This window comes from Carassius auratus, unplaced genomic scaffold (genome assembly GCF_003368295.1).
Source record: "Carassius auratus strain Wakin unplaced genomic scaffold, ASM336829v1 scaf_tig00217098, whole genome shotgun sequence".
Lineage (NCBI taxonomy): Eukaryota > Metazoa > Chordata > Actinopteri > Cypriniformes > Cyprinidae > Carassius > Carassius auratus.
Window position 1 is genome coordinate 139,419 of NW_020528894.1, and position 14,844 is coordinate 154,262.

General features: G+C 36.7%; 1 protein-coding gene across 4 annotated transcripts in view; it reads right to left on the reverse strand.

Moving 5' to 3' along the window:
• Positions 1–6,008: 6,008 nt before the first annotated feature.
• LOC113099998 (thyroid hormone receptor alpha-A) overlaps positions 6,009–14,844 on the reverse strand; it is a 36,263-nt gene continuing 27,427 nt past the window's right edge. For 2 of the 4 annotated variants that reach the window (XM_026264867.1, XM_026264868.1), the window contains 6 exons: positions 14,125–14,225; positions 13,896–14,043; positions 12,829–13,034; positions 10,656–10,799; positions 9,970–10,228; positions 6,009–8,069 (listed from right to left, as the gene is read on the reverse strand). In XM_026264867.1, coding sequence (XP_026120652.1) covers positions 7,819–8,069; positions 9,970–10,228; positions 10,656–10,799; positions 12,829–13,034; positions 13,896–14,043; positions 14,125–14,225 — 1,109 coding nt within the window. In that variant the 3' untranslated portion in view covers positions 6,009–7,818. Of the gene's footprint in view, positions 8,070–9,969; positions 10,229–10,655; positions 10,800–12,828; positions 13,035–13,895; positions 14,044–14,124; positions 14,247–14,844 lie in introns of all 4 variants that reach the window. The other 2 variants (XM_026264865.1, XM_026264866.1) reach the window with 1 other exon arrangement.

Genomic DNA, 14,844 nt, shown 5'->3' on the forward strand with positions numbered 1-14,844 from the left:
TCTTTAGTGTTAGCCTAAATTGGTCACCCCTCTATTGGTGGCTTGTTAAAGCCTGTCCCAAAACCAAAACACACAAAATGAAATGGTTTTAATGGTTAAAAGTTAAAAGTAATGTCTGTAATGGTATTTGTAGAAGAAACCATTTGTATTTTTCTGATGGTTTCTTTTGTTTTTGTTTCTTTCAGCAGTGTGTCAACCGTAAAACCTTGACAGCTGCTTTGAAAATTGATTAGGCCCATGTCGCCCTCAGTGTTATCCAATAAAATAGTCACAATCTCATTTTTCTGTAGGTACTGTCAGAAAGGCTAGTTTCCGCACACCTCAGCACAGGATGGATGTACGAGCTGCTGTGGCCACAGTGAGAGAGAAACGGGACATCAGTGTGTAGATAATACCTAAATACATTAATTTGAAGTGATTATAGCTAAATAAATGTTTACAATTTTCAGTTAATCTGTATTTATCATCTAAATGTTAACAGTTAGCTGACAAGTCGATTCCGGTGAGTTTGGCTTGTCTTTTGAATGACGGTTTTCATCATCTTTTTAGTATATCCTGCCCTAGTGGTACTGGTGATCGTAGTTTATACAGTTGCTTACAAAGTGTCAAATTTAAGGAATAGTTCACCCAAAAACTGTAATTGTTTCTTTTTTATGTTGAACACAACAGAAGATATTTTGAAGAATCAAAAAGCTGTTGGTCCCCAATTGACTTTGATAGCAGTGATAAAAATATATGGAAGCCAATGGGGACCATCAACTGTTTGATTACCAGAATTCTTCAAAATATCTTCTTTTGTGTTCAGCATATAAAAAGAAATGACATGAGGGTGAGTAAATGATGACAAAATGTTAATTATTAGGTGAACTATTCCTTTAAAAACGTATATTGCCCTTCACTCTCTATACACATAAGCATAGCTGCTCTGACACATATAAATTCCTGGTATTTATTTGCTATAAAATCTAACAATTCTTCCAGGGTATAGCTACTTGTTTTGTGCTGTGATATCGTTACAGTGATCCCTTTTTGAGTAGCCAATCATAATTGCAGCTTTGTCACAAATAATCAAACACAAGAAGTCTTTACAACAGACAACAATCATTTATTAAACATTTTTAAAGTGAAAAGTTTCACACATACCTGAGTTACTGTTAAACCCCTCCCACACATTTAGCTTTCAGTATTGAACACATACACACATTATATATTGATTGTATAGCTGCAAATAGGACATTTTTTATTAATCATTTTCACTTGGTTCCTGTATGTGAAAATGACCTTATTTGTAAAATTTTACAACATGCGAATATAATGGCTCAAAGCAAACATCTTAAAAAATATATATGTATATTGACCAAGCCAAAGTCCAGTGATGGTCAGCAGTTTGAGAATCAGTTAAATTTGTTGAATTTTTCTTCAATAAAGCTGAAATATTAAAAAAGAAGAAAAAAATAAAAATAGTCTGCATTGCACCCACTGAACAGAGCCATTGTAGGGGAAAAACCTTCACAGGCCTTTCACATCCATTACAGGTTGGTACTAGGACAGTTTCATAGAAGGATAATGTACAATGCTACAAAGGATGATTTAACAGCAATTCTGCATCACTGGAATAGATGGTGTATCACCGACCCATAAAGGAGAGGGCACCTTAAAAACTTCCCATATAAGCATAGTGTTCGAAATCGAGTAAAAGCACACAGATTTTGCTTTACAAGCAAGAAAATGACACAGACTAACATTTGTGCCAGCATCATTGTCTTTGTCACTATACAGAGCCATTTGTGTTCGACTTTTAAAGAAGAAAACTATAGCTATATATCACTTATCAAACATAAAATTACGGTCTGTTGCAGGGGTGCAGAACTCAGGTTTCTGGAGGTCCACAGCCCTGCAGAGTTAAGCTTCAATTAAACACACCTGATCCAGCCGATCAAGTCCTTCAGGCATATTTGAAAACTGCATTGTAGGTGCAGGGTTGGAAACTAAACTGAGTTCTGTACCCCTGGTCTATTGCACTGAATGGGTTCACAAAACAATAGTCAGTGAGGTGCCTGCGCTGAGGATGAGGATGGTTTCTTAAAGTAAGTGCGTGAGGTCCTGTTGTGTGTTAGACCCTGTTGAATACTGGAGATTGAGGTACTGGTGAAGATGGATTACCTCTCAAAGAAACACAGATCTGCTGCAGATGCGTCTCTTTCTGATTGGATAAAGCACTGTTCAAGACCTACAACTACATTCATTCCGGCCTGGTCACATTATGGCAGTCTTAAGATACTGGAGAAGTGAAAACGGCTGTGTATTTGACAAGTGTGACATTAATAAGTCTATGTTGAACTCATCCTCTTATATGGTTCACTGAGGTATGAAGGTTTGTAATAACAGAAGTGCTCATCATCAAATCACTACAAGAGAATCTTGATATGGGAGACAGAGTAAATAGTAATGAAGTGTGTCAAACCAACTAAACACACGAGAAGCACAATGGCTGTCCACACTGAGCACTTACACACACACAGTACAGTTCAGATTCAAAAACATGTACAGCAAAGCACAGTGTATGAAATGAACTTTAGTTTTAAAATTGTTTGAACAATTTCTTATCACGATCTGCTCACTTTAAATGTACGGCCTGCAGACGTGTTATTTCCACTCAGCATAAAAACAGCAAGTATTCTGACTAAAGAATGAGTGCTTTGTTGTTGTTTTTACATTCCTCATCAGAAGATGGACAGGGTATTTTTTTTCTAAAGGAATGGCAAGTCTTCTTTTCACACTTGAAATCTCGGACCTCAGATATGGCTTGCTACTGTACATTGCAGACTGTGGACATGTAGTTGACATGGGGTTTCTTGGTGCGTGTGAATTTTCCAGAGGGCTGTTGAGAAGACTATGCCCTTCTTAAGATCTATTAAAGGAGTCATATCATACATTTTATTATTATTTTTATTGTTTACAATTTTCCCATGAGGTCCACTTATAATCTTTTGCTCTGACAATAGTCAAAATGTAGTTTCTAATAACTGTTTTTTACATCTTGTTGCTGATCTTCAACACTAAATATATAAGTCATAAACAGTTTATTTGCATGTGAAATTAGCAACAGGGCTTCGCTGTTGTGTACACATCTGTAAAGGAATATTTCACCCAAAAATGAAAATCATGTGATCATAAATATAATTTTAGGGATATTGTCCTGGCAGTATTTTTCCCTTTCCCATCCTTTTTATTTTACCATTTATTTTTTCTTACAGAAAATGGCAAAATAAATAAATAAACAAATTTGATGATATACCGTTTTTTCCGGACTATAAGTCGCACTTTTTTTTCATAGTTTGGCTGGTCCTGCGACTTATAGACAGGTGCGACTTATTTATCAAAATTAATTCGACATGAACCAAGAGAAATGAATTAAAAATAAATCAAGAGAAAACATTACCATCTCATAGTTCTCCTGTAGTCTACACTGAAATCATAGAGCGCCCTCTCGCGGCTGGAGACGGTAATGTTTTCTCTTGGTTCTTGGGTCTAAATAAATGCGACTTATAGTCCAGTGCGACTTATATATGTTTTTTTCCTCATCATGACGTATTTTTGGACTGATGTGACTTATACTCAGGTGCGACTTATAGTCCGAAATATATATATGTTCGTATTTGAAAAATAACATCCTAAATTAACATATAAAGCTATGTAGCCCCAGACATGACATGCAAGAAAAAATAAATAAATTGTGCGCACAATTTACTAATTCGTTCCCTCAGTGTACTAAAACATGCACATGATTACTATTGCATTCCCTCGATTTGCTAAATCATGCACATGATTTAACAAATCGAGTGAATGAATTAATAAATCTTGCACACAATTTATAAATCGAGTGAACGAAATAGTAATCGCGTGCACATTTTAGTACATTGAGGGAATGAATTAGTAAATTGTGCGCACAATTTAGCCTACTATTTTTTCTTGGATGTCATGTGCGGTTCTCTGTATAAAGCAATATGAGTCTCTAGAAGACAATTTAAACAGCTTGATTCATATAGATTACTGTTCTCTGTTCTTTTTGATGCATCAAACCTTAGATTGAGTGGACTTTAAGAGACAAATAGGAGAATATATTAAAAATATTTCATGTGTGTTTAAAGACAAATCCAAAAGTCTTAGGACCTGGAATAACATGAGTAAAGAGTAAATGATGACAGAATTGTCATTTTTGAGTGAACTATTCCTTCAACACTGGGATCTGCAGAGCTGTAGGTGCTACACACAGCCAGGAAAAGCACAAAGTTTGACACAGTATCAAAAATTAAACTCATTCTGGTGATTTAGCAATAATATTACCTATCCTTCTTTGTAATTGTGAGTGGACACCAATATGAATTGCTATGTAAATGTTTATGGTCGTGTTACTATTGAGAAAAATACATTTTTTCTGCATAGTTTCAGTAAATGCCCTTTAAATTTGCACAAGGGAAGAAGTTCTGAAAGTTACAGTCTGATTTCAGGGTACAATGAACTTTTATTTCAAAATACCATGATATGACTCCTTTAAGAGTCCAAGTCTCAATCAACATAGTCATGATCTGGCTAGGTGTAAAGGACTGAATTCTGCTCTAATGAAAGTGCTGTAAACCAGGTTTGGACGTCCAGCAAAACAAATGGCTTCCTGATTCCCCGTCCTCAAGAACAGGGTGTGTGGGCAGGGCTCAGCCGAACTGAGCCGTGCTGGTGCAGTAGTTTGTGACTGTGGGCAGTGCGTGTCTGCAGTGCTGGTGGCTTAGATTGAGCCTGAGTCAGGTGCATGGCCTCATGGGAGCTCCGTGCCTGAGTTTAGCTAGTCACAGTGAGTCTGTCCTTTTTGCTCTTTTGTTCCTCTGTGTCACTTCCTGGAGCCATACTGACACAGTATCAGTCAAAAAGGACATTGAAACCCTGCTATGCGTCTGAACCAGAAAAATTCAACTGGTTAAACTACAATGGGAGTCTGGCTGTGTCCTTTGCTGGGGAAGAGTTCATGTAAAGTTCTTGTGTGAGATGTACGTGCGCACATGAACAGCTCAGGGACCACAGAACTGGGCTGACAAAAAATGAGGTTCATGTTACTCAGGAGCCATCTTCCTGTGCTGCTTCTCTAAAGCAAAATAATCTGCTAAGCAATCGTTTAGCTCTGTCACAGCAGCACAGTGAAATTCATTCAGTCCGGCACATTCTTACTGTCCTCAGAAACAGGGAACAAGACTGAGACTTGGTCCCACATCACAAGTGAAAGGGAAAGCACTACACACACACATGAGAGAGGTATGTGACTTTTTAGTGTGCATGTGTGCATGTTTATGTACAGGTTTAAGCAGGAATATATGTGCATGAGCAGGTGAATGGCAAAAAGTGCTTTGTAGACTGAGATACACAGATGAGGGATGAGGTAGAGTCTGTTTGAAGACATGGAGAGGTAAGTGACACTCATTTCATTTCCTCCTGCAAGAAGGTTGTGGAGATTGTACGTTCTCTACTTTCAAAGTCAGCAAAGATGTAGGGTACAATGGGGCTAAAAGTCCTTTCTATGTTTAATTGACCTCTCCGGACACAACTACAGAACTTCCCTGAGGACCTATAAATAAGGTTTATTATTTGAAGCCATTTATTGTAAGTTTTTTTTTTATTATTATTGTAAATGTTGGAGATGTAGCTAATGAGAACCCCTGAAATTATATAATATATTTAGCAATAAAAACTTGATTTTCAGTTTTGTTGAAAGTGATTAAGTCATAAAACTAGCAATTTGTAAATGAATGAATCTGTAATTGGGAAAATTTTCGTGTATGTAACTTATCTTTCCTTCTGTATTGTGACATACATCTGAGTCTATATGATTTTGATTAAACATAACAGTGCTGAAAATGCATATCTGAACAAATGAATAGTTCACAAAACCATAAATAACGTGCATTTAGAAAACTGATGTTGTGAATATTCATTTCATGCTAACTGTAATTATGTATAAACATTTCACAACAAACCGAGAATGAGCTCTGATGTAATTAACTGATGAAACTGCAGCTTGAAATGTTGAAATGAAGCTTATTTGTTTGATTTAAACAGACAGTTCACACAAAAAATTAAATTCAGTCATCATTTACTCACCGTCCATTTGTTCAAAACCTGTATGAGTTTCTTTACTTTGTCAAACACACAAGAAGATATTTTGGAGAATGCTGGTATCCAAACAGTTGATGGCCCAGGATATCCCCCTCCCCCCATACTATAGAAGTCAATGGGTACCGTCAACTGTTTGGTTACTAACATTCTCCAAAATATCTGTGGCCTCTTTTATTAACAGTGTGTAGAAAAGTTTGAAACTGTGCGTACGCACTGCTGATATATGAGGGCCCTTGTTTTGTGCTCAACAGGAACAACTTGTGCATAAGTAAATGTTGACAGAGTTTTCAAATTTTGAGTTTTGAATTGACTGCTCCAATAACAATGGAGATTAATGTGTGAAACAATGTAGCAAGAACACATTTTTAAGTACTATACTAAAATAATTTTAGTATCTAATCATATTTCCATATAACACAATTTAATAAATAGAAAATTGCTCAACACCTTTTTGGTGAAGTGGTTATTTTGATGTTTAGCCCCAATGTAACCTCTCTCACTCTTATGATCTAACCCTTAGTTTCTATTTTTGTCATCATCTGTCGAATTCAGATATTCAGGAATCATTCACGACCCTGTGCTTCTAATTTCTCCACATAAATGGCATGATGGATGGATTTCAGGGGTAATATTCCCCTAAAATAAATACCATAGCACTACCATGTGTCTGAAGTTCTGTGTAATACCGTATGGTACAGCCGTCTGATGAGCCAGGTCAGTGGGAGCACAATGAGCGATCTGAAGGCCATAACATGGAGATGCATGTGTCTCAAACCACAGCATATGGCTTTATACATCTGTACATCTATCTGTCTGCCCAAACGGACAACACTAGGACAGATGAATACAGGAGGAAATACCTCACCACAGCTATATGGGTCACACGCCGGAAAGCGACAAGAGGCTATTCAGAAAACGAGGTCACAAAATGTTTAGCTTAAGTAACATACAAGTGGATATGGAAGATAAGTAGTTATGTGAGGACTGTAGACGCTGCATTGTAAGAAGAGAAGTTAAATGTGTTAATGCAGGCAGAATAGTACGCATACATACATGCATGGACATGTCGCTACATGTATGTCTGTATGCTGGTGCATATGAGGTATGAGAAGTTCACACTTCATATTTATGTATGTGTACGAATGCACACAGTTAGTTATGTTCACACAGGAGATATTCTATGTGTGCAAAGAGGAAGATAAATGCTGAAATACTACTGTAATAAGAGGAAAATTAGGTTAATCGTGTAGAGCCCAACTGTAGGTGTTCGATGTTGCTCACAGACGTTCCCTCTGTACTTACAACAGCAGCTAGCGTTTCCAAAACAGGTTAGGAAATGGCTTTTGAATGTGTGGATTTCTTCGTCAGGCTTTTAAAATAAGCTCCTTCTGAGGTTGGGAGGTATGTCGAGGTATGAGAGGTAGGTTGATGCATGCTTGCTTTCTGTCCGTCTGTGGGAGGAATCTGAATGGCAGGTGACTGTCGAAAGATGTGGAGGCCGACAACCCAAAACATATCCTAGACAAAGCTGACGGTGCAAAATTAAGTGCATGTCCCGGCTCGGCGTTGCATGAGGAGGATGCAAAAAATACAAAAGCTTTGCGAAAACAAATTGACGATCAGTTTTCCCTCCCCAGGTTCCCCTGTGGCTCTCGGTCACACCTCCTGATCCTCGAAGACCTCGAGGAAGAGCGGGGGGAAGAGTTCTGTGGGACACTCCACTTTCATGTGCAGGAAGCGGCTGGCGTGGCAGGCGCCGATCATGCGCAGGTTCGTCACCTTCATCAGCAGCTTGGGCCAGAAGTGGGAGATGTTGTGCTTGCGATGGTTGATGTAGTGCTCGAATGCTAGCAGGTACATCTCCTGACACTTCTCGATCTTCTCCACACACGTGAGTCCGGAACGATCTGTGCAATGGAAGACCAAGCTAATGTTAAAGTGACTGTCAAGATGCTATCAGAGGTCATAACAGGGAAGTTAAAGGAAGGAGACAGGACTTGTTCACCACAAAATGAAAAATCATCATTTACTCCTTCTCATGCGGATTCAAACCCAGATGTTGTCATTTTTCCCATTGAACACAAAAGGAAAATTCCTTGCCGGTTATTTTTGTTGCCTGATAAATGACATGCAGAATCAGTATTTAACAAGGGTTGTATTAATGTTTTTTATGTGCAGTGGTAAGTAAATAATCATTGGATTACAGACTACTGTTATAGTTCAAATATTTTACATCAGGCATATCTGTAATGCATCTCACTTGCGCATGAATGGAGGTAACATAAAAAGGTTAATAATTATGATATATAATTTATAATTAATAAGATAGCTGTAATGCCATATTAGCTGTGATTTATTTATCCACGAGATGGTGCCATTTAGCAGTAAACGCAATATTTAAAGAAATTTAACTGATTGCATATTACAGAACAGTTCAAAGGTTTGGGTTTTTTCAAGTTTCAAAATAAAGTCTCTTATGCTCACCAAGGCAGCATTTATTTGATCCAAAATTCAGAAAAACAAACATATTGTGAACTATGACTTAAATTATAAATGACTTTTCTAATGTAACATACTGTATTTTAATTGTAACTGATTTAACTTTTTATTTATTACAATTGCAATCTATCTATCTATCTATCTATCTATCTATGAAAATAGTCGTGCTGTTTAATATTTTTGTGGAAACGGTAATATATTTATTCAAAATTCCTTGATAAATAGAAAGTTCAAAAGAATGGCATTTATTTGAAATAAACATGTGACCCTGGCCATAAGTATCACAGGTTCATTTGTAGCAATAGCCAACAATACATAGTATGGGTCAAAATGATTGATTTTTCTTTTATGCTAAAAATCATTAGCCTGGTAATACCAAACTCTGCTACTTCTCTGAGTACAGAAGCGAACTGAAATTGAGCGGAAGTACGAAGTCTGACGTAGTCAGGCTAAAAAATCATCAGGATATTAAGTAAAGATCATGTTCCATAAAGATATTTTGTAAATTTCTTACCATAAATAAATCAAAACTTAGTTATTCATTAGTAATATGCATTGCTAAGAACTTAATTTGTACAACTTGATTTTCTCAATATTTAGATTTTTGTAGTATCTTAGTATCTTCTGCAAATATTGTATATCTTAACAAACCATGTACATCAATTGTAAGCTTATTTATTCAGCTTAATATCTAAATAAATGTAAAAAAAAATTGACCCTTATGACGGTTTTGTGGTCCAGGGTCACACACACACACACACACACACACACACACACACACACACACACACACACACACACACACACACACACACACATATAAACAAACAAAAACAAATATTATAAAATAAATAATTTAAAATAAAATAAATTTTAAATTAAATAGATATTTAAACATTATAAAAGTCTTTACTGTCACTTTTGATCAGTTTAATGTATCCTTGCTGAATAAAATTGTGATTTCTTCATAAAAAAATCTTACTGACCCCAAACGTTTGAATGGAACTATATTCTAAGCACTTGATAATGAAATACTTATTATACAGACGAATTATGAGAGGAACCAACAGAAAGTAATGATTCACTGATAAACCTCCTTCCCAGTTCAAACATCATTCGTTTGTGTGCCTTACATCAAATCTTTTGATCTGAAAGCTGCAGCGGAGCACAAGATGATCAGTGAACAATAAAAAAGAAATAAGTAAAATTCTTCATTTGTGTTCAGTGAGAGAAAAGGAACAAATCATCCAGGTTTGAAACAACACAACGGTGAGTAAATGATGCCAGGATCTTCCTAAGACCCCTCACCTGAACTCATGAGCAGGACGGCCTGCAGCAGCGCCACCTCCGAGTCATCCAGGTTGAACTGTGACAGGCTCTTGCCCAAATCAAAGATGGCATCAGACACCACTCCTAACCCTCCGTTCTTCAGCTGCTCTCGACTGACAGCCATCTCCCCGCTCAGGGTCAGCGTCTCGCTCTCGGGGTCGTACCGCACCGCTGCGCGCAAGGACATGATCTCCATACAGCAGCCTTTCAGCAGGATGATCTGGTCTTCACAGGGCAGCTGGACACCAGAGGAAGACAGGAAAGCACAAATCACTATTGTTTGCGTGATACTAATCAAGGCTCAAAAACAAGGACGAACCACTATTTGATTGATGTCTTTTAAATCGTTTTTTTGAGATTCCTAGCGCAATCAAAGGCCTCTAACTAGAGGCTTCAATGTCCTCCAATGTAGCAAGTCAACAACTGATGATTTGTGATCATTATGTGTTCACAAGAGCGATTAGAGTGGCAAAATAACACGTGATTCAAAGCACAGCAACAGCCTGTAATCAAAGCCAATGTTTTAATTAAGGCCAGCCTTTTTCATTGACACACAAACACAGATGTGTAGTTTAGGTTCAGGAAGTACAGTGACAGCTGGAGCGGAGCACACAATTGCTCTTTCACAGCGGTGGAGGGCAGTATTTGGAAACACCGACACTGACCTCGGAGAACATGGGCAGCTTTTTGGCAAAGTCCACAACTCGTGTGATGGCAGGGGTGATGATCTTGGTGAACTCACTGAAGGCCTCCAGGTCCACCTTGTCGTTGTCTGATGTGGGGGCCGGAGACTGCCCGATGTCTTCTGGCTGAAAGACAGACCAACATAGAGGTTTGGATTGAGAAAAAATAAATAATAAACCTGACAGATGTTGCTATTGACTCTTTTTCCGGCTTATTTACAGCCCGCACCATAAGAAATACATTTCATTTTACCAGCATTTATTTCGTTTTTTACAATCGCTTTCCATTTCATGCTCAAAATCACACATTGTAAACTAAACCCCAAAACTGCTTTTCAAAAAACAATGATAAACGAACACAATACACTATGTCTAACAAAACACTGCAAACATGTTTCAGAATCAAAACACTAACACATGTTCTCTTCCAATAGGAACATTTAATCAATCATACCACAATGACAAAATAAAAACACTATCATAAGCTGAAATTACAGAAACTGCGTTATTTTATATGTGAGGTCTGCCCTTATACAATAGACAGTGTATTGTATTGATCATAGATCGTGTTTTGCACTGTAGTGTCTTTTGCAGCCTCTGTACATTTTTGTTTTGTTGGGTTTAGTAAATGATGCATTTTGTTTCTTTTGCTGCAGAAATTCAATACAAAAAATGAATGAATCTCATCTGCAGTGTAGCTGAATCTCAGAGTAGCTTTATAAAATGTACAGTTTATGTAAAAAAAAAAAAAAAACAGACACAGAATTGCTGCAGTAAAGACTTTATTTGCATCAGGACATTAGAAAACAAAAATACAATAAAAAAATGCAATATAGCTTTTATTTATTTATAATTTATGTCATTATGTGAAAATACTACATTTACAGAACAGAAAAAGCCATAGTAGAATAAAAAGTAAATAAATAAATGTGATCTAATCTGCCCAAACTTCTACGTTTGTAAGTTAACTGTAAGTTAGACTTAGACCACAATGTTATCTGTTCTGACATACAGTGTTAAAGCCTTTGTAAATTTGACTGTAAAATTAGTTTTGGTCTTGGTCGAGTTTGTGTGTAAAAGAAGTTCAAGCTTTTTAAATTGCTGTTAACTGTATGCATTTTGTATCAAAGCAACAAGTTTGGGGTCAGTTACTTTTTATGTGAAATAATTTTGTATTTTATTCAGTAAGGATGTTGCATCAAAAGACATGACACTGTTGACATTAATAATGTTACAAAAACATCAAATACATATTGTTCTTTTTAATTTTCTATTCATCAAAGAATCCTGAAAAATTAAAACCGTTTCCACAAAATGTAAAGATTTCTGAAGGATCATATGACACTGAAGATGCTGAACATTTAGCTTTATCGTCACACGAATACAAGACTTTTTTAAATATACTAAAACAGAAATTATTACATTTTTATATTTCACAGTGTTATTGTTTTTACTGTATTTCCTCGTATTTTGCTTATAGAATATTTCTTTAAAAAACAATCACAAAATGACCCCTGACTTTTTTCTTTTTAATTTGTTTATATTTCTTAACCCATTCTAAGGCTACGTTTACACTAGGGATTTTTCGATTTAAAACGCATTCATTTTGCTACGGTTACACCTGTCATTTACACTATTCTGCCGTTTTCCAGGTCGAAACCTGAGACTTTTGAAAACGATGGTGTGGCTGCCCACATTCTCTCTGCATATCCTTGATGACCATGTTAACAGTAACATCATGCTCATTGTTGTACCCATGGATATGTAGAGGCCGATACAGTCATTCGACCGCTCCAAGCACGTAGATGAAAACGAAAATGGAGTAGTGTAAACAGGACCGAATGCCGTTTTCACATCTGGTTAGACTGAGCTCATGCAAACTCAGTATGATCCACTAGAGCACCGACCAGACAAGCAAACCAAACTCTGATCACTAAAGAATCAGTCCATCTCTCCTCAAACTGATTTGTCTGATTGTCTGAGGGCCAATCCAGTGCTCTTTGGTCATTATCAGCTACTCTCAAATCCTGACAGACCACTCTGTGTAACAACAGTCGTTGTTTATTTTTTGACCTCTGACATTCAAACACAGTTGCCATGATGAAGAAGTGACTTCACATGATCACAGACATACAGACACAACCAGGACTCTTACTAGGAACTTGCGTTTCTGTTTCCAGTGAGGGCCCTGGGCATTGGTGTGGCGATGAGCCTCCGTCACCATACGAATCAGCTCCCACTCTGAGACGGTGGGCTCAGGACGATTGTGCAGAGTTTTCACAATCTCCTCTTTCTTCTTCCGTTCCCGGTTTTCCTCGATCAGGCGCCTCTTGGCCACACGCTTTGAATCATCCAGCACCACTGCCAGGGACATGAATCACTCATTTAATACTCAGGAAATGACAAGCAATGTTATGTAATGTTATTATGTGTAAGAAGATTATAGCAGGGTTTTTTTTAAAGGCTGGATTTATATATTTATTTTTTTAGAGACCATGTCATGTAAAGACAATCCTACCATCAGATTGTACTGAATTAATACTTTGAAAAAAAAAATCAGCAGGTCTTATATATTAATAAAATACATACATATATACATGTATATTTTTATACTTTATAATATACAAATTTTAAACATTAGGAAAACATTTTCTGTAGTCTTCAGACACTAAATTATTTTCTAAAATAAAATAAAATTGGAAAATAAATAAATAAATAAATATATAAATATATAAATATATAAATATATAAATATATATGTATGTATATATATATATAATACATGCCGGTAAATAAAATAAAATAAAATAAAATGGTCACGCTGTATTTTAAGGTCCAGTTGTCACTATTGACTAACTATTAACAATGACTTTTGCCTCAAACTCCTAATTACTGCTTTTTAATAGTTAGTAAGGTAGATGTTAAGTTTAGGCATTGAACAGGAATATGATCATGCAGAATATACACTTTGTAGCTACTAATAAACAGCCCTTTGCTAGTAATATGTATCCTAATAAGCAACTAGTTAATGGTGAGAATTGGTCCCAATACTAAATAAATATTAAATATAAATATCCTTAATAAAATAAAATGTGGGTTTGGGTTAGTCTGTAGTCATTTTTATTAGCTTAATATAAAAAAAACTTAATCTAGAGTATGTCTTTATTTAGCCAAGCAAACGTGTGTGTGTGTGCGTGTGTGTGTGTGTGTGTGAACACTCACAGTCCATGGCCATGCCCACCGAGATGCACTTCTTGAAGCGGCACAGCTGGCACTGGTTGCGGGTGACTTTATCAATGATGCAACAGCTGTCATATTTGCAGGAATAGGAAGGGTGAAGATTCTTCTGTATTGTCCTCCTAAAGAAACCCTGACAGTAAAAGAAAGCAGATTAATGCGTGAGTACAGACGGATTCTGATTATCAAGCGGTTCAGGGCTTGGAAATCTCACCTTGCAGCCCTCACATGTGATGCAGCGGTAATGGTAGCCGGTGGCCTTGTCCCCACATACCACACATGGCTCGTCTTTCTCCAGGTAGCTGGGAACATACCCTGGAACAGAGATGATCTTCACTAGAAGAGGAGGAGATGGTTGTTACAGCAGAACACACACATTCACACCCATGCCATGTTTACTGGGGACATTTCATAGACGTAATGGTTTTTATACTGTCCAAACATACCCCTCACACAAAACTTCCCACATTTTTATAAAAACAAACTTCACTTTAAACTATTTTTCTCATTGGGACCAAAAAAATGTCATAAATGACTGGTATTAACATCCTTGAGGGGACATTTGATCCCCATAATGTAGGGAATACCAGGACCACACACACACACACACTACGTGATATCATTTCACCAGTCCAGTGACTGTCATATCGTTAATAACTCCTGTTGTGTTCTGGGAAGTCATAAGTGTTTCGAGAATTACAAGGGTGAGGAGATGGTAACAGTATTTTTAGTTTATTCCAAAAAGATCTGTGGGCGATGTTGAACTGTGAACTGAATTAATCTGACCAAATACAGACACGTTGTCTGTTTCAGAAAAATACTGAAAAAAATTGAATAAACATATACATATATTGTTATCATTCTTAACAATTCTCAAAGATATTAATAGTTATTTTTGATAGCTGCATTCAAAATCTGTTTGTCTCAAAACACA